The sequence below is a fragment of the Balaenoptera physalus genome (assembly GCF_965194825.1).
Source record: "Balaenoptera physalus genome assembly, chromosome: 20".
Classification (NCBI taxonomy): Eukaryota; Metazoa; Chordata; class Mammalia; order Artiodactyla; family Balaenopteridae; genus Balaenoptera; species Balaenoptera physalus.
In genome coordinates this window covers 10,655,379-10,676,095 of record NC_138901.1, presented here as the reverse complement: position 1 = coordinate 10,676,095, position 20,717 = coordinate 10,655,379, and the positions used below count along the sequence as shown (strand labels likewise).

Below are 20,717 nucleotides of genomic sequence, written 5' to 3'. Positions count from 1 at the left end.
GAGAAAGCGAGAGGGGCGTGGCCCGCAGCTCGCCCAATCAGAGCGCGGGAGAGCTGGCCCTGGCCGCTCGGCTTTAGCAACGTCGTTAGCAACACGTGGGGCGGGAGGAAGCGCGGGGAGAGAGGGGAGGAGGGAGCCGCGCGCGGGAGGGGGTGGGGAGGGAGCGAGCGCGCGGGAGGGGGAGGAGAACTGACGTCAGCGGGAGAGTATTATGGTCTGTCGTGCGCTGGCTGCTGCTTTTCTGCTCCTGGAAGCGGCCAAGGGGGGAAGCGGCGAGTCAACATGGAGCTTTCAGCGGTGGGGGAGCGGGTGTTCGCGGCCGAAGCCCTCCTGAAGCGGCGCATACGGAAAGTAGGTGCCCCCAGGCCTTGGGCCGAGCCCTCCCCTCCCGGCCCGGGTTCCCTCCCCCTGCTGCAGCCCAGCTTCCCTTCCCCCAGGTCCCAGCAGCGGCCGCGGCCGTGGCGGCGGCTCTGAGCCCAAGCGCTTTCCTTAGACTTGCAGCGATGCACAGATTGCATGGGTGGGGGGTGGGGGGCGGGGTGGGGGGAATGAATGCCGGTGCATGCACTTTGTGCAGCGTTTCGTGCAGGGGGTGATGCAGCGGGTGCGTGCCTTTCGCGGTGGGATTTCGCGCATTCATTCGGTGCATGCATTTTTTTGCATGTATTTCTCGTGTCCCCGTCATGCAGTTTTCACCGTGCACACATACATTTTCCTTTTTGCATCCTCAGGGACGCATGGAATACCTCGTGAAATGGAAGGGCTGGTCGCAGAAGTAAGTAGGTTCTGTGCAATTCTCAACCCCAGACTGTTATTTGGGAGCTTGCTTTCTTCCTCTTTTTTCCTTTACGTTGAAATACAATACAATGCAACAAGAAAAGTTACAGACATACACACACCTACCCGCGGCTCTTTCCCTGCTCCCGGGACTGATGCCCACTTCTTCCTGATTCCTTTTAGGTACAGCACATGGGAACCTGAAGAAAACATCCTGGATGCTCGCCTGCTCGCAGCCTTTGAGGAAAGGTAGAGGCCCCTCCAAGCTTCAGCTTCTCACTTAGAACACGAAGGGTGGCTCTTATCCAGCTTGAACTGGAGGCCCACTTGTTTTCTTTACTCACACACCCCTTTCTCCCTCCTTCCTTTCTGCAGGGAACGAGAGATGGAGCTCTATGGCCCCAAAAAGCGAGGACCCAAACCCAAAACCTTCCTGCTCAAGGTAGAATAGCAGTGTCCAATGGTGGGCAGCAATGTTATGTCAGTTTGTGGGAAGTGGGCCCTGAGGGCTTGTGAACCAGTGGGGTGTCCTATTTGTAATCTAGGAGGGAGTCCCCAGACAGGCTGTCACCAAGTCACTGGCACTGCTAAGGGTGTCTTGAGGGGAGGGGAATTCTAGGATTCCACACTAGAATTTCTTTATCGGATCCCTCAGCCATCCCAAATAGACATATAATCAAATACAAGAAGTGTGCTTGGTGTGAATGGCTGCTTCCAGATAGATCGTCTACTCTCTCCTCCAGACTGCTGCCCCTAAGCTTCACCCCAACCCATATAGAAATTCCAAGGCATCAGAGAGTGTAGCAGGGAGGGTGGGGCTGGAAGAGGGGTGGGGAGGTGGGGGCGGTAGACAGGGCCCTGCTCTGCTCTTGACACTGCATTCTCTTCTTGCAGGCCCAGGCCAAGGCAAAGGCCAAAACTTACGAGTTCCGAAGTGACTCTGCCCGAGGCATTCGGATCCCCTATCCCGGCCGCTCACCCCAAGAACTGGCCTCTACTTCCCGGGCCCGTGAGGGCCTTCGGAACATGGGTCTTTCCCCACCGGGGAGCAGCAGCACCTGCCGAGTGGAGCCCCCTCGGGACCGTGATCGGGACCGGGATCGAGAGAGGGAGAGGGAACGAGAGCGTGAACGGGGTGCTAGCCGCGCAGACGACAAACCCAGCTCGCCAGGTGACAGCTCCAAGAAGCGAGGTCCCAAGCCCCGGAAAGAGCTCCTGGACCCTTCACAAAGGCCCTTGGGAGAACCCAGTGATGGCCTTGGAGATTACCTCAAGGGCAGGAAGCTGGACGACACTGCTTCCGGGGCAGGAAAGTTCCCAGCTGGCCACAGTGTGATCCAGCTGGCTCGAAGGCAGGACTCGGACCTGGCCCAGTGCGGTGTGGCCAGCCCCAGCCCGGCTGAGGCCACGGGCAAGCTGGCTGTGGACACCTTTCCAGCCAGGGTCATAAAGCACAGGGCCGCCTTCCTGGAGGCCAAAGGCCAGGGCACCCTGGACCCTGGTGGCCCCCGGGTCCGGCATGGCTCAGGCACCCCCAGCTCTGTGGGGGGCTTGTATCGGGACATGGGGGCCCAAGGGGGAAGGCCCTCCCTCATCGCCAGGATCCCAGTGGCCAGAATCCTGGGGGACCCAGAGGAAGAATCCTGGAGCCCCTCTCTGACCAACTTGGAGAAGGTGGTGGTCACCGACGTGACCTCAAACTTTTTGACCGTCACAATTAAGGAAAGTAACACGGACCAAGGCTTTTTTAAAGAGAAAAGATGAATTGCTGGGTGGGTGATCCCAGGACAAGAGAGCAGGAGAGAGAGTGAGAGTGCAAACTTGGCATAATGCTTTTTATTTCTGGGTGGGAGGTGGCCTTCTGGCTGGTCCTGTCCCATCCCTACCTTCACATAACCCCCTTCTTTTCATCCCTCCCCCTCAGTTTTGGTTGGAAAGATTATCTCTAGAGTTATATTTTCTATTAGATGTAAATATGTTATTTAAGAAAAAATATCTAAATATATATATTTCAACTCTTGAAGTTGTTTTATTTAAACGAGGAGAGAAAGAGAGACTCAGTGTGGTTCAGTTGGGGCAGACAGGCTGAGTTGGGGCAGGAGGGGCCTGACAGCCACCCAGGGCACTAGGGAGGATGAAGACCTGGGCACTGGGCCTCTGATGGTGTCTGGAGAGACTCAGCCAGCCCACCTCACCCCTCCTCCCTTTTCCTACAGCCCCAGGTCAGACCCCTGGAACCAAGGCAGGACCCGGAGTTTTTCTCTCTTCCCATTGGTGGGCCAGGCCAACAAAAGGTTGGCTCCCCAATCAGAAAGGAAGGGGGTGGGGTCAGTCTGTTATTCTTTTTCCTATTTTTTTTTTTTTTTTAAGATTAAGAAATCTGTTGCGGGGAGAAGGTATTAACCAGAGTAACTTTTTGTGTGTGAGGTTAAAGGTAAAAAGTTGCGGGTGGTTGGGGAGCAGCAGATTTCTCCCAGGACCACACCAGGAAAAGCACTTTACGGGAGATGTGTGTGTTGTACACGCAGATCGGATCGTGTGTATGTCATGTGGACAAAATCTCCCAGTTCCCTCGATTCCTTTCCTTACTCCACAGAAAGAAAAGAAATCCAGCGAATCTGTTTACATTCCCGAAATGCCAGGATAAATTGGGAGGATTGCATGTCAGTGCCCAGAGTTCGAGGCGGTTGTTGTTTTACAAGAAAAGTGGTCGGGGGTGGACTTTTCCTTTTCGCGTCCTCTAGTTTCGCTAGAAGAGACGGTGGCCCCCACCTCCCAGGAAGAGTTGGCCTAGCCTCCCTCCCTCGGGGAGGGCGGGCCGCCAGCTCTCAGGAGAATGTATGGCCAGACAGGCCCACCCTGCGGGACCCACAGAGGGAGGGGCGGCTGGGAGCGGGGGCCGCAGCTTGGCTGGGAGTGCGGTGGAGGGTATGGGCTTGGGGCTCGGGGCTCGGAGCCGGCAGGACTCGCATCCCGGCGGTTTCGGCTGGGAGAGGGGAGGGGCGAGGGGAGGTTTCCATCCAAGAGTGCGCATCAGAACTTTTCCTTTTTTTTTTTCCCCCTTAAAAGCAAAAGCTATAATTTATAGGCCTTTTCGATTCGCGGAGTGTTCTCTATTTGAACTCGACATTCAAACTCCGCCAGAGGGGGAGGGAGGAGCGGGAGTTGGAGAAGAGACGGCTGGGGAGGCCTTGCGTGGCGGCGGGTCCCGGGACGCCCCCGCCCCGGCCGACTCCTGACCACGCTGTGCTCCAGGGTCGCAGAACGCGCGCCCCTCTTTTGACTCAAAAGCACAAATCTGTACCCCTCACATCCCGGTCCCTTCGAGGAATGATCCTGCGGCCTCCCCGCCCTCCCCCACCCTTAAAGGGCCAGCGGGGATCTAACTTCCCATTGCTAGTGGAGGGAGGGGCGAGGGGGCCCTGAGCCTTGAGAGGAAGCACAGATTCCGGGCGAGCGCGGCGGGGACCCGGGATTGAGGGGGGAAACTTCTCGATGCTGGGGGGACAGGGCGGGAACCCCAGCCTGGTTTCTCTTCCGCACTCCCCGTATTCCCACCTCCCTCTTCTCAGCCTCTCTCTCCTCCAGACTTTTGCCTTTGAAGTGAGGGGGTAAAAAAGAGGAAGACGGTGTACTACATGACTTTTTTTTTTTTAATTATCAAATTGCGCCTGTAAAGAGAAGCCCCTGGAATGGGGATTTTTATCTGCTCGCATTTGTAAAACTGGTATTTTAGACTTTGTATAAAGAAGCGCCGTTGACCAAGTGTATCTATTTAAATATCGACGCTATTTTCAGATGAAACTTCATTGACGGGACATGTCTGTTACCGAGTGGAAGGTCACTCCGGGACACGTGTCTTTACCTGGCTGCCGCCTTCCCTCCCTCCCTTCCTCCCTTCGCCCTCATCTCCCTCCCTCGGGGCTGACTTTGCCCCTTCCCTCCGACCTTTCCCGGCTAGCGTCGTTCTGCCCCACCGTCCCTCTGTCCTGCCGTCTGTCCCTCTGTCCTGCCGTCTGTCCGTGGCCATTCGCGCGTCTCTTTTACTCTCTTATGCGACGCTGACCTGGGGGTGGGTGGGCAGGGCCGGGGCCGCGTGGCTGGGAGTCTGCAACCGCGCGGGATGTGTGCGTGTTGGGTTTATTTAATTCTAAGATTTGTACAAATCTCGACTCGATCTCCGCCTCAGCTCGAGTGAAGGTTGGCACCTATCTTCCGCGGTTGTGAATGTCTGTATCCAATACCGCTTTTTACGTGTTTAAATATATACTTTGTAAATAGAGACGTGTCTCGGATTTTATTCCTTTTTTCTGGCCCTCGAGAAGAGGGAACAGGCGCCTCGCGGGGGAGAGGATCCTTCCCTCCTCGCTCATTACCCATCCCACCCCCCTCTCTCACCCTGTCGGCCCTGGACGATTCCGTTTCCAGTAGGCCCTTCCCCAACTGAGGGGATGCCAAACCCGGCGGTGGAGAGGGGTAGGCTTGGGAGGGAGCGGGATGTGACCCTTCTTAGCCTTCTAAGGGGGATGGTCCTGGCTTTCCTCACCTACGGACTGCACTTCTCTGCGGCCTGGGCAGAACTCGGGGATCTCCGGAGGATGGGCCCGACCTCTGGGTTCCCTTTTCTTCTGGCAGGACTCCCGCAGCGCACCCCACCCCCAGGCCTGAGGTCCTGGTCCCTGACGCCCGGCGCCTCTGTGCCGCGCTCCCCCGGCTTCCCCGCCAGCTCACCAGTGCTGTCTGGGGACCCGCCCCCCAGACCCACCTAGCCTCGCCAGCGCTCCCCGAAATGCAGCGCCTCGCGCCTATTGATTGAGGAATTGAGTTCGCGGGTATTGCTAGGCAACTGGCTGCTCCGAGCTGGCGCAGAGCGCGCTGATGTGATTAGTGAACCCGGAGCTGCCGCGGCGCAGCCCCGCGCCCCCGCCCCCGCCAACCCCCACTGCCTCTCAGTCCCCGGTCTTCTGGGGGGGGCAACACCCCCATCGCTGGGCGAGGAACGGTCTGGGGTAGAGCAGAGCACAGGGTGGGGTGGGGGTTTCTCAGATTTTCCTGGCCGAAGACTCTGCAGCAATGGGGCGGGGTCGTGAAGCCGGCACAGAAGAGCCGCCCTTGGGACCCCAAAGAGGCCACCACATTGAGCTCACTTCCACCCCCATAGCCCTAGCAGACGTCGCCCCGCGGAGAAGCGCGGATCTAGGCGTACTTGGCAGAGCCCGAAGGGAGGCGTGTGGGCACGCGTAGGCTGGCGCATCTCCTGCTCTTGTCCATCGAATCGGTGACCCCACGTTTGGCGGAGCTCTCCCCGCCTCCTTTCTCTAGTCTGTGGCCTGTGTGAGGACCCGGGAGGGAGGGCGCGGCCACGAGCCTGGGCTTGGGGCAGTGGGTCACCCTTCGGACGTGAGGGACTGGGCCGGCGGGCAGAGCCCGTGGGCGGGGAGTGGAGTGGCTTGGTGAGGGTCGCGGCGGGCGGCCAGCCCCAAAGCCGTGGCCCCGCTGCTCCACCAAGACTCCCTCCCGCCTTGGGCAGCAGAGTGGGCTCGTGCTTTGGGAGATAGGGAGATGGAGTGGCCCAGTTTCCCCAGTTGTCTGGCCACCACCAGCCTCGGCTTTGATCTGGTGCTTTTTCCGCGAGTTTCCGTTGCCTGGGCAGATTCTCTGGGAAAAAGACCAGGTGTGGAGGCCTGGGCCTGTGGTGCTGCCTCCGGCTGGGGCATTCCTTTGCCTCCGGAGGGCAGGGCCGCCTCGTGGGGCCGCCGCCAGCGCGGAGCCTGGTCCAGCACACACACTGGTTGAACTGGAATCTTTATGGCTCTTCGGAGAGCGTCGGGTTGGATTTTTTTTTTTTTTTTGGTCCCTTTGATGCTTAACAGTACAGATGCTAGTCGAGGCCCCGTGCTGTGTGCGGGAAACCCAATGGTGAACAGGCCTGCCCCCGCACTTTGGGGGCTCGTATTCTGATTTCCTCTTCTCACCCCAAAGTCCCCTGGGACCAGAGGGACTGGCCTTCGGTCCAGCTGGAGTTCGAGTTGGAGCGTCTCAGGGCTTGCTCGGCTCTACCTCCAGCCTTGGGAGCCTGGACACGGAGAAAGAGGCTGTGGCCTGGGGCCGGGGCTTTCTTCGTGAGACTGGAAACGGAGGCTTCTGGGGGGCATCTCAGAGCGGTCGGGTTGCGAGTCGTGCAATTCGGTTCCCCTTAGCAGCTCGGAGCCCGGGGTGGGGAATGTTCCCCGCGCGTCCAGAGAGCCCTCGGCCCGATCTTCGCGGGTCGCGCGCGCCCTCTAGAGGCGATGGCCTCAGCCCCGCTCCCTGGCGCCCACCCCCTCCCCGGCGGCGGTGCCTTTCTGGGTCCCAAAAGGAGAAGGGAACGCCTCATCTCCCCTACCCAAAAGTATTCTAGAGTGGGCCACCTCGGGCTCCCCCTCTGCGCCCTCCCTTCGGCCAGGCCCTCCAGCCACAAAGGTAGGGAAGAAGGAGGTGTCCAGCCCGCCGGATCCACCAGGCGCCCTCGGGCTGGACCGGCAGGCGCGGGGCTGAGCCCCCGGGATGCCGCGGGCCAGGTCGGGCCCCTTGGCAGCCCAGCCCATTCTTCTGGGAAGGCGGTGGATTAGGCGATCAGATCAGCAGCGCAGAAACTAACAAAGGCCAGTGTGGGTCAGGGCCCCCCCTCGTGCACGTCTGGCCGGCGCTCTGTACAAGCGGACTCGGGCCCGCCACCGGGAAGGGCGCGGGCTCTTACTCCCTCTAGCCCGCTCTTTCCTGGCCATCCCCAACCCCTTTCTGCTGCTCTCAAAGGCGGAGGACAGGACAGCTAGGGTCCTCCCTGCCCACCTCCTCCAAAAGAAAGCCCCTCCAGCCACCGAAGGCACAACAAAAGAAAACATGCCAGCAGCCTTCCCTGCAAGAATCTGATTTCAAATTCGCAGGGCTTTTCTGGAGCCGGGCAGAGCTGGGGGGGTGTGCATTGCTGTTTGTATCGGGAATCTCCTCCCGAACTAAAACACTCAGGACTTCGCCCCAACTAGCCTTTCAACCAGTGGTGGCCAAAGTCCAGGCCCAACTTCTCTCTTTACTTCAAAGGGAGCTTCATTCTCCCCGGAGGCTGAAATTTATGAATAAATTCATGCTGAGGGTAATGCAAACCTTAAAGGACCAGGGAAGGTTATATAATAAGCAAATCATCTATTATGAGCCATGGGTTAGGAGTCGCAGTAGCACCACCGATCCCGTTTCTTGTGCTTCATGGCAACTCCCCTGGAATTTTATTGCTGTGTCCTTTAATAAAAGTGTTACCACATGTGGTGGATTCAAGGGGTTGAGCAGCTTTCCAACACAGTATCATTGGATATTGGGGGTGTGTGTGTGGAAATTTTGTTTTAACCTAAAGTGTTAGTTTCTGGGAGATGTCTCAGAGTGAGTTTATAGTGTATTGCAGCATCCCTGGCCTCTACCCACTAGACGCCAGTAGCAACAACACTCACCCCTGCCCCGGAGTTGTGACAACCAAAATTGTCTCCAGGCATTGCCAAATGTCCCCTTTGGTGCCAAACTGTCCTCCCTGGGAAATGCTGGTGTAGGGACTCATAATCAACCCCGCTTCTTTGCTTAGAAGAACTCTTTTTTTTTTTTTTTTCCACCCCAGGAAAGTGGCTGAGCCTTTCCCAAAGCCTTTAATTTTTTCACCCCATGATTCAGTTCAAGTCCAGATAACTATTTTGCCTCAAGAAAGGGAAAGTGAAGAGACTGTTGTTTCCACGTATCACTCATGACATACACCAGGCTGAAAAGTTAAGAGAAGAATTTATTGATATACTAAGAGTTAACAAAAAGTTAAGACAAAAATCCTGACACCTTTGCTAATGACTCTCCCCTGCAAAATAAATTAACATCAGTCTAAAAAGATCTGCAAACTATTCCTAGTGTTAGTTCTCCAAAAATACTAGAAAATCCACAGAATCTTTAGATGCACTTGAGCAAAAATCTGGTCCTCTAGGCACTACCTCTCCCCTCCTCCCACCCCTTTCCCCCAAACCATTGTGGGTTTCCTGGGGGAAGCATTTCCTTTAACTGGTTGGTCCTGATTGAATATGGGGGCTGGGCTGCTGTGCTGTTTCAACAAAGATCTTAAGTTTCCCAGGGCAATAACATATTCACTTTTGTTCTCTTTTAAAAAAGCAAACAAACAGCCATACTTTAAAGTAATTAGAAGTGGCATACATGAATAATTTGGCTTTTTTTTTTTAAATTAAAAAACACAAATCAAGCCAGTGATTGGCAATGGTCCAAAGCTCTGGTCCTCCCCCCCTACTTTTCCCCTAATAAAACCTCTAGGCCCAGAGCTCTCTTAAGTCAGGTCAGAATCTTGAGTGTAACCAAAAACAAGGAACACTCTTTTTGGTACCAAAAAATATATATAAAAATATGCCAAATCCTCTAAAGAAGAAGATAGACTGGCCACTTCTTCCTATCCGTTACAAAAGCAAACAGAAAAACAGGATTAAAACACCCACTCAATATACACTGTGATGCAGTTCGCATAAGAAACCCTGCAGGATAAACAAGTCAGATGTGTGACCAATGCCTAGCCACACACACACACACACACACACACAGAGCAGCAAAAAAAGTACTACTTTATTGGTAAACATGACGACCAACTCTGAACATCTGTCCAACTCTTCAGCGAAGGCTGTCACGCCTGCACATGTGTGTACACACACAAACATGAACCTCTTGGAGTTGCAAACACCAAGGAAGACACACAACACAGCAAGAAGGCAAAGTGGCTGGGAGTAAGGTGTTTGCAGATTCAAACTTTGGGATTGAAGTAGCTGGTAAACAGAAAGGCACCTAATCAGGGTTTGGAGACCTGGCTGCTGGGGCTGTCAGATCAGCCCAGAGCAAGGTCACCCTGAGGGCTTGCAGGGGAGAGCTGCTACTGGCCTGGCTCTGCAGCCTCTAAGGCAGCAAAACTTGGAGGTTATGAGCTCCTTTGAGGGGGAGGCAGCCCAGGAGAGCCCCTTTAGTCTCACCCAGGGACATCTGGGGACAAGGAGGGGAGGTTGGTGCCAGGGGCCCAGGGTGCTGGCACCCCTTCCTTCCAGATTGTGCAGTGCACTGGCATCTCGCCATCCCCTGCTGGGGCAGTGGAGGGGGCATTCTCCCCCTTTACTACCCACTTTCCAGTTTCAGCCTGGCTGTCCAGGACCCCCAGTCCTCAGGTTTGCCAGGGTGGGCACCATTCCTGCTGCAGCCAGCATGGCTATCACATACAAGAGTCGGAAGCTGCATTTGGATGCCCCTCAGTGAGGTCCTGGATGTGGATCTGTCCCCAAAGGCACACTGTTGAAATCCATTTGGCCACACAAAAGCCATCTCTTCCTATTTGGCGTGGAGGGTGAGGGACTGAGGGGACTGGAGTTCTCGCAGGCCCACCCTCAGAAACCAGAGCCCACCGTGTCCACTGCACTCAGGGCTATGGGGACAACAGAAGATCCCACACCTGCTGGCGGATGTTAACCGATAATTGAAGCAGAAATAAAGTTCCCTGCACTCCCACTTTTCTTTTTGGCATCAAAGACCAGTGACCCCACTCACTGATGTACCTCTCTGCCCCAAATCAGTAATGGCAATTCTGTTGCTGGTTGGAATTGCCAAGACAGCTGCCGGACTCAGCCATCTGGGGGGAGGCAGTCGGGCTGGCAGCTCCGGCCTTTCCAAAGGCCAGATGGGTCACTCAGATTTTGTCCCATTTCCCAAATGGTACAGGGATACAGCTTCTCAGCTGGGTAAGAGAACATGGAACCCCCAGAAGTGGGGAGGGATTGTCAGGGGAAGGTAGGTGGGAACCGTGGGAAGCACCTGCACGGCAGCTGGAAGCCAGCGGATGTCGGGAGGGGAGACCTACTTCCAGCAACTGCCCACCTCCCAGTGGATCTGGGGCAGTTTGTGGGGCCATGATTAGGACTAAGGCAGTCCTTGAGGCTGGCAGAAAGGAGGGCAGCAGCAGGACACCCTTCTCCTTCTGTCCCCCAAACAGCTCTGGGACCAGCCCCCTCCCTGCCCATGCTGGCCTCTGAGTCGACATTTGGGGGCTGCTGTTGTTAATGTGAATCAGGGTTAGATGGCACCAACACCAACCTCTTCAGGGTTCCTGATCCAACTGCCACACCTGTCCTCTTACATTAAGGCCACAGCCCTCATCTGTCCCGGGTGGGGGCAGGGACAGGGAGGTGGGCAGTCCCCTCACCCTCACCAGCTCAGGCATTGCTGAGGGTGGAGTTCCGACCAGAAAGGCCCCTTTCCTGCTCCCCCCACCCTTCCACACACTGAGCAGAGTCTTCCCTGGAGCAGCTCCCCAGACCTTACCTCCCCCCAGCCCTAAGTACACCTTCTATTCCAGCCGCTGGGCAGGAACAGCCAAGCTGGGCCAGGAGAAGCGCCCCCCCCCCCAACACCTGTGCCCTGGGAAAGTGGGAGGCAAGGTGACCACCGTTGTCATCACAGGCCATGGAGGCAGTTCAAACAGCGAACATGGTTGGGCTCAAGAAACACAGGATGCTCTTGAGAAATATTTCGCTGAGCCACAGGCGGCCACCTAGACTTCCTGAGGCAAATGGAGAGCAAAGCGAAGGCCCAGAGGTAGGAACAAGGGCGAGGCCGGGTGGCAAGGCATCACGGAGCCTCCCCTGCCAAAGTCGCAGGCAGGGCTGGGTCCAGGGGAGTTCCCATCCAAGCCTGCCCTTGAAGGAGGCCACCGGCCCCTGGAAAGGGTTTGGGATGAGGGCCATGTATCAAAGCAAAGCCAGAGGCCAGAGAGGGGCAGGTGAGACCCGGGCAGCCAGGGGGTGTCAGTAATGTCGCAGGTTGAAGAAGCCCACGCTGGTGGGAGACTCCTTCACCGTGACTGTGATGAGGTTGGCGGTGACGTCGGTGACGAAGACGTGCTCTATGAGGCTGCGGGTGGGCTTCCAGTCCTGGCTGGTTTGGACGGACACTGACAGGTTCTGTCCGGCACTGGGCAGGGAGGCCGAGTCAGGGTCCGAGTCGGAGCTGCTGTTCTCTTCGCCGGTGCTCATCTCAGACAGTGTAGCCGTCTTCCGCGCCTCTCCCGGAGTCGGGTGGCCCTCCTGCCCTGGGGCCAGGCTGCCCTTGACAAAGTCCCTCTTGCCGGCAGGGGTGGGCAGGGCTGCTGCCCTGGAGGCCAGCTTCTCACTCTTGCTGCCGTCAGTGGGCAGGCCAGCCCCACTCACCGCAGTGAGGCCACCCCCGGCACCCTTCCCAGTGGCTGGGTGGGTGGCAGGGTTACCCTTGGTGGTCGTGGCATGGCGGGCGACCATGCCCAGCCCTGGTGTGCCGTTCTTGACACTCTGTAAGTCCAAGACCTGGAGGCTCAGCTCCTGGGTGGGTGCAGGCTGGGGGCCCAGGCACCCGGCAGGGACCTTGTTGCCACTGTGGACGTGTGGAGGCCCTCCTGTGCCCCCCACTTTCTGCTCCAGAGCACCACTGGGGGCCTTTGGGACTTTGCTTCCCGGGGGGCTTATCCCCAGCTCCCCCTTCTGCGTCCTCACCTTCAGGTCCAGCCCTAGGCTGCACTTGCTGGCAGTTGGGGCCCTGAGAGCCAGTCTGCCCGCGGCCTGGGCCTGGCTCTGGCTCATCCGGTTCATGTAGTGCACGATGGAGCTCTGCCAGCTGATACCACCCCGGCTGGGGCTGCCGGCCATGCCCTTCATCAGGCTGGCCAAGTTCTCCGGGGTGGCCATGGTGCTGGGGCCACTGCAAGCCTCCTTGGCATGGGCCTTCAGGGCTGCCAGGCCGGCCACGGGGGCACTGAGCGGGGGGGGCAGCTTGCCGGCCGGTGCCCCTAGGTCCTTCCGGGCCGTCTTCAGCACCTTGGCCAGGCTCACGGGCCTCCGGGCCGCCTTCTGTTCTGGGGGCAGGGGCTTGCGACCCCGCTTCTTCCGGATGGGATCCTTCAGTTCGGGCTTGGCTACCAGGATCTGGGCCTTCTTCTGAGGCACTGGGTGAGTCTCACGGCCCCGGGGGCCCCTCTTGGCGTCTAAGTCGCTGTCATCCTCTTCATCTGAGGAAGAAGAGGAGGACGTGGAGGAAGAGGAGGAACTGCTGGATTTGGATTTAGAGGGCGCGTCGGGTTCCTGCAACGACAAAGGGGAAGGTGTCACTTCTACAGCCTGGTCTCCAGGGGCATCAGACACCTTGGAGCCAGCCCCTCCTGTGGCTTCCAGACCAGAGAGGCAGCCAGGAGGGAGCGATCTCACTGTTTGGTTCCAGAAAGGATTGAAGAGGTCCTTATGAGGTTCCAAGAAATGCAGTTAAAAGCGAAAGAGAACGAAGAAAAATAGGTGGTTCACAAAGTGAAGCCAGAACGATGGAGGGAAACGCTCACATGCTGACAATGGACGCCGAGCTTTCCAGGGACGCACAGGGAGCTCCTGGCCCTCGGCAGACACCTGGAAAAGGGAAATTCAGAGCAGCATGATTCACATGTCTCAGAAGGGAAGGGTGGAGTGAAGCAGTGTGTGTGAGAGCTCCGTAACCTAAAGCAACTGGACATCTTGCTTCCATCTCCCCATTTCCAAAGCTGACCCCTTCAGAACCTTCCAGCACATAGGAAAACAAACCACTGCCCTCCTCATCCTCTGGGTGTCATCCCAAACACTAATTAAACACACCGTACTGTTTCTCAGGTCCCTGTGTAAGAAGCGTGCTTTAGGTAGACAGAGCCAACACCTGCTCCTGGCCACAAAGCTCGCCTGCCCCGAACTGGGGATGATGGAATCAAACCCAGGGAGTCTGGGGCCTCCTTGCCTGGCTGGCCCCCCGCCTTGCTGATGTTTCTCAACGTACACGCCCCACGTTCTCCTGCAGTAAAGTTGACTCCTCCAGCCCCACTATCCTGCTCAAAAGGAACATTTTGAAGACAAAACCAGGCCAGCGTACCCTAGCCAATAAGACTCACGGCAGGATTCTCAGCCTCCTGGAAGGGCGGTTTTGTAAGAAGTGACTGAGCTCCTGGCCAGTGCGTGGGTTCAGGCCCTGAGGGCAGTGCCTTCGAGAGAGAAATCAAAGACACATCTAAGATTGAGGCCGGGACCCCTTCCCCATCCTGCCGCTGAGCTACTGGAAGGAGGGGCCGTGCCATGGAGCCCAGGTGTGTGCGCCCCTCTTAGCTGCGCCTACCTGGCAAACCTATGAGCACCCACTGTGTACATGCTTCCTGTTTTTTGTTCCCTGTAAGCCACTGGAGGTGAGAAAGTAGCAGAGTGCACGTCACAGGACCAGGAAACCAGCTTGGGGGGCTTAACCATTGCAGGGCCCTCCCCAGAGAGACAGGGCAGGAGGTGGAGAGCTGAGGTTTGCTGTTGCCCCCTGCTGGCAGAGGCTCACAGCGGCAGCCTAGAGAGAGGCAGAGCCAAGGTCTTCTGAGCATGGGAAAGACTTATGTGGAGGTGCCAGCTGGCCTCCTTCCCCAAAGCCCGCAACCCTCCTGCCACTGCCTTCCACTCAGCCGGTCGAGAGCCACTGCTGGGAGGGAAGCAGCGACCCACCTTGAGCTTGGAGTGCCGGCTGCAGGGGGACATCACTGTGTGCTTCCTCGGCCTGCCCCTGGGCCTCTTGCCTCTCTTCCGGTTCTGCACCTCCTTCTCGTGTTCCCTGAAGACAATCAGCAATCAGAGTCACAGACTTTCCTTCTGCCACCCTGGAACCCCGTGGTTTCAAACACCCCCAGGTAGCTTATCACCAGTTTCCCTGCAAAAACATATCCTGTTAATTAACACATCCAAGGCAGAGGTCCAGACCCCCCTCTTTGCCTTAGGGGTCAGTATTATTTTTACCTCCATCTATTCCATTTACATTTGGGTAAAGACAAGGCACGAAATTCAAGTAAAGCTGGGAAAGGAACAGTTCCCAGTTTTCTCCGAATCCTCGTAAAACCCTGTGTGAATCCTGGCCACTTTCTGCAGGGAGACGGTATTGTGGAAATTCTACAATACCACAACTAGAAGGAGGCTTTGTAGTCACGTGGTCCAACCCCCTCACTCCAAGTAAGAGAGTCCAGAGGTAGGGAGGTGAGGACCATTGCCCCCCATTCTCAGTCTTCTAATGCCCGCACAAAATCTCACAGTCGTCAGAGCACTGGGGTAACCAAGGGCTCCTGTTCCCCACACGGTCTACCCAGAGCCAGTGCCCCTGGCTCACATTTCTTTTCCGGTTTCCTTTTTCTAAGCCCTTTCTGTTCCTAGACTCTGCTCTAGATGGAAGTACTGGTGACGCCTGATTCCGAGGTGGCCGGGGCTCAGGGCTCAAGGCAGGACACCGTTAACCAGCTCCGTGACTTGGGGTCAGGGAGCCAAGAAAGCCGCCTCCACCCACCACCCCCAAAAGCCTCTATTCCAGGCTACCCCCGGGGAAGAGGCTCTATCTGGAGCAGTTTCCCGGTAATCAAAATGGGCAAACATCATCTCATTGAGGCCTGTAAGGTGATCTCTTAAAGAAGCCAATTAGTACAACAAGACAGAGCTCATACTCAAAGCAGCCCCAACCTGTCTCCTAAAAGAACAGGAGTACTCATGGGTCTCCGCTGACACATTAACCTGTACCCGTGAGCTCTGAACCTGAGACTTCCCCTTACAGTCAAAGGCCACATCCCCACACCAAGCAAATCACCACCAGTTCCTAGTTCCCAGGGGGATCTCTGGGCTGGACAGGAAGGCAGAGCACCCACTTTCCCAGTTTTCTCTCCCCCGTGATGTAAACCAGACCACTGGTGCCATGGTTCTTTTTAACTGCTGCATCTATCTCTCTGGGATTTGCTAACCTCAGTTCCTGTCTGCTGTGCTGTAAGTAAAAGTGACATTAAGGACACACACTCTCTCGACGGTCAGGACACTGTCTTACAGAGAAAAGTACCAGCTTCCACCCTCTGCGACTTACAGGAGCTGAGTTACGGAGTAAATAGCAGACGGTGAGCTTGCTGATAAACTTCTTCAAAGGCACTGAGGCAAGCATATGCTCGATGTATTTTCCCTCACCCCCCACCAAAATCTATCTCTATTTTTCCCCATTGCCATGGCCCTTCTGAGAAGACCCAAAATATCCTGCTACAGTGAAAAAAAAGTGGACACAGCTTGAGCTACCAGAGAACAGCTGGCCGGATCGACCCCATCTGGGAAAGCTTTTGAGCACCTAATTTATCAGCCTCTATCAACAGGGCAATCCCCACACCTTGCCCCCACCAGCCTGCTCTGGAATAGCACTCCCTGGAACCTTATGCCATCACATGCTCCTCACCACCCTTTCCCCTGAGTATCTCAAAGAGGTCTCTCTTAACCCAAGTCTCCTACCTAAAAATAGATATGACATCTAGAATTACAGAAGTAAATTCAGCCCCTGAGACTGGTAAAGGGGCCCCCGTGGTGCTCACTTGGTGCTAGCTGTTTTGCAGCACAGAGAAAAGTAAATGTGTTGTTCTTGGTCAGACACACCACAGTAGGCATAACTTTCTGCTGTGTGTCCCAGTTCCCTCTCTGAGCCTTCTCTTGCTCAATGGCACCCACGAGGACTGGGAGGCCAGGTCTGCAATTTTTAGGGCAAACCTGCCATCCTTGTTTTTATCAGTGCTGTTTGCAAACTAGTCAACAGAAAAGGCCAAGAAGAGAAGCCAGAACTTTTCACGAAGGAACCAAGAAGGTTCATTTTGGCAAGTCTGGCTGTCACAAAGACCAAAAGCAGCACTTACTCAGTGACTCCCAAGGTCTGGGCACAGTGCTGGCCAGCCGAGGGAAGGTGGGAAGAGGACTCATCTGGGACCTCAAACCACAGCCCAAGCCTGGGACTCCTGGAGCGCCATCACTGCCCTGTACGACTGTGTGACAGGCCAGGGTCCCCCCAACAGTCTCCCCCTCCCACAGGTCTGTTAACTTTCTCACTTCTTCTGGAAAGCCAAGAGCAGCCTCGGGTCCAGGATATTTTCCTCTGGCTCCCAGCTGTTGTGTCTAGAAAAGCAAAGAACAGGGCATCTTAAAGCACTAGGCACTGACCAGACACTTCAGAAACAAACCCAAGTGGGGTTGCCCCATTGCTCTCTGATCCCTGTTGGCAGCCAGGGCACCGGGGTGTTGGGGAGAGTCCCGAAAGGTCTCACCCACGCCCAGGACGAGCTCCTGGACACCGAACTCTTGAAGCCAACACCGTGTCCTCAAACTCAAAGGGAAACCACCACCTCAACCCCCAATTAACACCCGGCCTCAGGAGGACTCTACAGCCTCCCTCTGGAGGAAAACAAATCCCAACAAAATGGAAAGTTGCAGAGAGGGAAGACCCCAAACCCTGGTCCGGAGCCAGAGAGGGAAGGGAAGGCTCCTTCAGGATGCAGGGAGGAGGAGGCCTAGGGGCACAGAAACGCAGCCCAAAGATGTTGCTGCCGCCCAGGCCTACGCGGGCCAGGAACCCGGAGAGTTAAGCAAAGAAAGAAAAGTGGGGTCCGGGAAGAAAGGGGAACTGGGTCTGCGCGATTGTCTGTAAATAGAGCCCCTTCCGGGATGCCAAGTCCCCTCCCTTCCATTAAAAGAAAAGAAAAAAAAAAAAAAAGGAGCCCTACATCCATGAATAGAAAGCTCAGGTTACAGCGGGGAAAATACGGACTAGAGGAGGGGGGCTCGCGTCCCGCGGGGAGGGCTGAGGCGGGCGGGGGCGCATGCAACAAATGGGCGCGGGAGGAACGCGCGGCGCCGGAGGGGCGCGGGCCAGGCGCGGGGAGAGGCGGCCGGGGCGCCGGGAGCGGAGCTGGGCGGGCTGGAAGGGGAGGCCGCCCAGCCCTGCGACCCGCGGGCTTGTAAACAAAGGGCACCCCGCGCAGGCTGGGTGCCCCCTCCCGCCAAGCCCGAGGAGCCCGCGGAGCCCCCGCAAACTTCCCGCCCGGCGCGCGGACGCCCCCCGACGGCGCGGCCGAGGAACCCCACGCCGCCCCCCCTCCACACCGAGGTGGCGCGGGCGGGAAGGCGGGCGCCGCATTGTTGGGGACTCACTTGGAGGACCAGCCACGCCACTTGACCAGGTACTCCAGCTTGCCCTGCAGGGAGAGAAGAGGCGCGTGAGCCGGGGTGGGCGGGCGCGGGTGGGCACGGGCCGGGCCGCACGCACCTTGCGGAGCCGCTTGCTCAGGATGCACTCGGCGGCGAAGACCTGCTCGCCCACGCTGCTCAGCTCCTCCATGCTGCCCCGCCCAGACCGCGGCAACCGCCGCAGCCCGCACAACAACCGCCGCCGCGCGCCCTGCCGGCCGCACACAAAGCACCGCCCCCGCCCCGTTCAGGCCCGCCCCGCGCACGCGCAACGCCTCAGTGCCCCGCGCGCCCCAGCCCGCCACCAGCCCGTGCGGGCCGCCCTGTTCCGGCATGGACCAATGAGCGCGAGGGGGCGGTGCCAGGGGGCGGGGCGCGCATTGTTCACGGCGGGATCAGCTTCGCGCCCCGGGCGGGGGTCCGGCGCGCCTGGTCTGGGTGGGTTGGGTCCGCGGGCAGCGCGCGTGGGTCAACCGAGCGCAGGCGGGTCCCTCGCGGGGAAGAAGGAGGCGCCTTGCCTCTTAGGACCTGGCGATCAACAGTCGAGTCCCGCTTGGTCTCCGGGGTGCGCCCGGCCTCCTCCGAACTTCGTTTTCCGGGCAAAAAGCCATTGTTCTGCCCCGAAGGGGGGGGAAGTTGGGACGCGGCGAGGCGGCCGCTTCCTGCCCCTGTCCCCGAGGGGCGCTGCTTGGGGCGCGGAGGGCCCAGGCGCCCTCCGCATTTTTGAACTTGGTCTCCTTTGGTCTCGGACAGTCGTACTATTTTGCGTGGGAGCAAAACGGGCTGGGGCGGGGGCGGGGAAGGAATGGAAGACAAAGTACTGGGGGAGGACGTGAGCGGCAAAAACGGAGCAGCCCAGCTTTTTCCCTCAAAAGCGAGAGAGGAAAATGCATCTGGTGGAAACGAACGGCTCTTCGTTCTTTAAGTTGTGAAGAGTGGCACCCAACCCCCAAGTTTTAGGGCGCACGTAGGGAGAAAAGCAACTGCACCTTTTAAAAATTTGTTTCATGATTTTAAGGAAATGAATGTGGAGGAGTTGGGATCGGGATTTGAGGACATGGTTCTAACCTAGGACTAAGTCATTAATGGGCCCGCTAGAATTTGGCAGTCCATGTCCTTTGGATCAATTGCATGCGGCAGAGAGGAGACTGGACCGGGTTTAGAGAAGGCGGTGGGCTGGAGTCCGGTGGGGTCATCTTCGGCAGCCACCCTTAATGCTGTTCAGATTAGTATTCCATGAGCAACTCTTCTCTTAAATCATTTAGATCTTGAATCAGAGCAAGTCAAACTAGTAATAAAGGAGATATACGTTAGCGCTAACTTTAATTCGTATCAGTACAGTTTAACTCAAAATTCATTTTCTGGCTTTGTTTCTCCCTTGGACACAGCTGCAAAGTACTCTCTGGGTTGAGTAAGTCAAAAAGTCGTTTCTTGTTGCAGGAAACTGTCTCAATGTAATTTTGATCATTAAAACCATATTTATAAAGGATTCTGCAGGAGAAATGTATTTTTCTTGTTGTTCTAATGGGAAAGGCCTACTGTAGAAAATATGGAACTTCGGGAGCCCATCTTTCAATTTCTGGCATGTTCTTCAGTTTATTTGGTTAAATAGGTTACATTCATACGATATCCTGGAGAGAACTTGGGTAACATTTGCAAACTCAGATATTATTTGCAAAGGAGGTGGGAAGAAGGAAGATTGCTTTTGGTGGAGGGTTGATTGCTTACTTGGGAGGGGCTGCAGCCCAGAATACCTGTTTTGGGATAAAACCTGCACTCCTGGGGTAGAGAGAACTGCGTACAATCTCTCTCCAGCTCTTTGTATCCTCATGTTGTGGAGCCAGGCAGTAAATTGTGGGGCTGAGGCCAAAGGTGTATTTATTGTAATCCTACAAATAGCTGGATCAGTTTCAACTCACATTTCCTTGCAGAATGCATCTTGGGTGTGAGGTTTTTGCCCTGGAGGTTTCCAGTTTCCTCTTGATGATATGTTATCCTGGGATACTTGCTTAATTTTTTTTTTAAAGAAAAGAAAGCTTAAAAAAGAATTTTTTCTTCCCCTAAGAAATAAATTTGTCCAGAATGTGATCCTAACTCATTGGGGGGAAAAAAATCAATTTCTTGGAAGGTTTAATACATACATTGTCTATCCAACTGGGGACACCCAGTTTGGGTAAAATAACGTTTAGATAATTTATTGGGAGAAACAAATATGACCTATTTGACTATAATTAAATTATCAGATAAATAGGGTGAGGTATGATCCAAAGTTTGTGAAGTGTTCCTTAAAAACAAAACTGGAAGTTGGCAGAATTGAAGAATGATTCCAGCTAATCCAATTGTGTCAAAACATGGGTTTGGGCCAAAGCTGATTCTGTTTTGACTGTCACATTTAAGAATTATTAAGTTAGAAAAAAAAAAAAAAAAAAAAAAAAAAAAGAATTATTAAGTTAGAACTAATTATTTTCTTATTCATTCAACAAATGGTTCCTCAGCATTTGCTGTCATCTAGACATGACTGGATATAGTGCAGAGTCCGTAACAGCGCTGTCTAGTAGAAGTTTCAGAGAGGATGGAAATGCCTTATGTCTATGTGCTTCAGTGTCAGCCGTCAGCCATCTGTGGCTAGTGAACACTTGAAATGTGCTGTTGAGGAATTACTTTTTAATTTAATTTAATTTTAAATAACTTAAATTTAAATAGCCACGTGTAGCTAGTGGTTAAGTACTTGGCAATACAAGTCCTTAGGAATGCAAGGACTATACTTTAGACGTATTTTCAATGAAAGTAATGCAATTATTGATTCTTAAATTAATCCTGGAACATGAATAGTTTATCTACATTTCCATTTATACT

General features: G+C 55.6%; 2 protein-coding genes across 7 annotated transcripts; one reads left to right on the top strand and one right to left on the bottom strand.

Annotated features, from left to right (window-relative positions):
• Nucleotides 1-205: 205 nt before the first annotated feature.
• Nucleotides 206-5,059, top strand: CBX8 (chromobox 8). Its single transcript, XM_082441222.1, has 5 exons — nt 206-351; nt 732-775; nt 961-1,026; nt 1,153-1,219; nt 1,672-5,059. Exons 1-5 carry the CDS (start codon nt 283-285, stop codon nt 2,539-2,541), a joined length of 1,116 nt encoding a protein of 371 aa, XP_082297348.1. The 5' UTR covers nt 206-282; the 3' UTR covers nt 2,542-5,059.
• A 4,334-nt stretch (nt 5,060-9,393) lies between these two features.
• Nucleotides 9,394-18,098, bottom strand: CBX2 (chromobox 2). Of its 6 annotated transcripts, none has more exons than XM_082442315.1 (5): nt 17,941-18,098; nt 17,826-17,869; nt 16,728-16,793; nt 14,346-14,451; nt 9,394-12,932 (listed from the first exon to the last, which is right to left on the bottom strand). In XM_082442315.1, the coding sequence occupies exons 1-5, from the start codon at nt 18,010-18,012 to the stop codon at nt 11,628-11,630; spliced, it is 1,593 nt and encodes a 530-aa protein (XP_082298441.1). In that variant the 5' UTR covers nt 18,013-18,098; the 3' UTR covers nt 9,394-11,627. The 6 variants fall into 6 exon arrangements, with proteins under 6 accessions (XP_082298441.1, XP_082298444.1, XP_082298445.1 ...); XM_082442318.1 differs by having other exon boundaries at nt 14,346-14,547; nt 17,941-17,956; XM_082442319.1 differs by lacking the exon at nt 17,826-17,869 and having other exon boundaries at nt 14,346-14,547; nt 17,941-18,095.
• Nucleotides 18,099-20,717: the final 2,619 nt, after the last annotated feature.

Excerpts from the sequence above, each read along its gene's own strand:
- CBX8 (XM_082441222.1), top strand. The coding sequence starts at position 283 with ATGGAGCTTTCAGCGGTGGGGGAGCGGGTGTTCGCGGCCGAAGCCCTC. Across the intron at positions 352-731 it reads TGAAGCGGCGCATACGGAAA|GGACGCATGGAATACCTCGT; the intron begins GTAGGTGCCCCC and ends TTGCATCCTCAG. Across the intron at positions 1,220-1,671 it reads CCAAAACCTTCCTGCTCAAG|GCCCAGGCCAAGGCAAAGGC; the intron begins GTAGAATAGCAG and ends CTCTTCTTGCAG.
- CBX2 (XM_082442315.1), bottom strand. The coding sequence starts at position 18,012 with ATGGAGGAGCTGAGCAGCGTGGGCGAGCAGGTCTTCGCCGCCGAGTGC. Across the intron at positions 17,870-17,940 it reads TGAGCAAGCGGCTCCGCAAG|GGCAAGCTGGAGTACCTGGT; the intron begins GTGCGTGCGGCC and ends CTCTCCCTGCAG. Across the intron at positions 12,933-14,345 it reads GCCGGCACTCCAAGCTCAAG|GAACCCGACGCGCCCTCTAA; the intron begins GTGGGTCGCTGC and ends TTGTCGTTGCAG.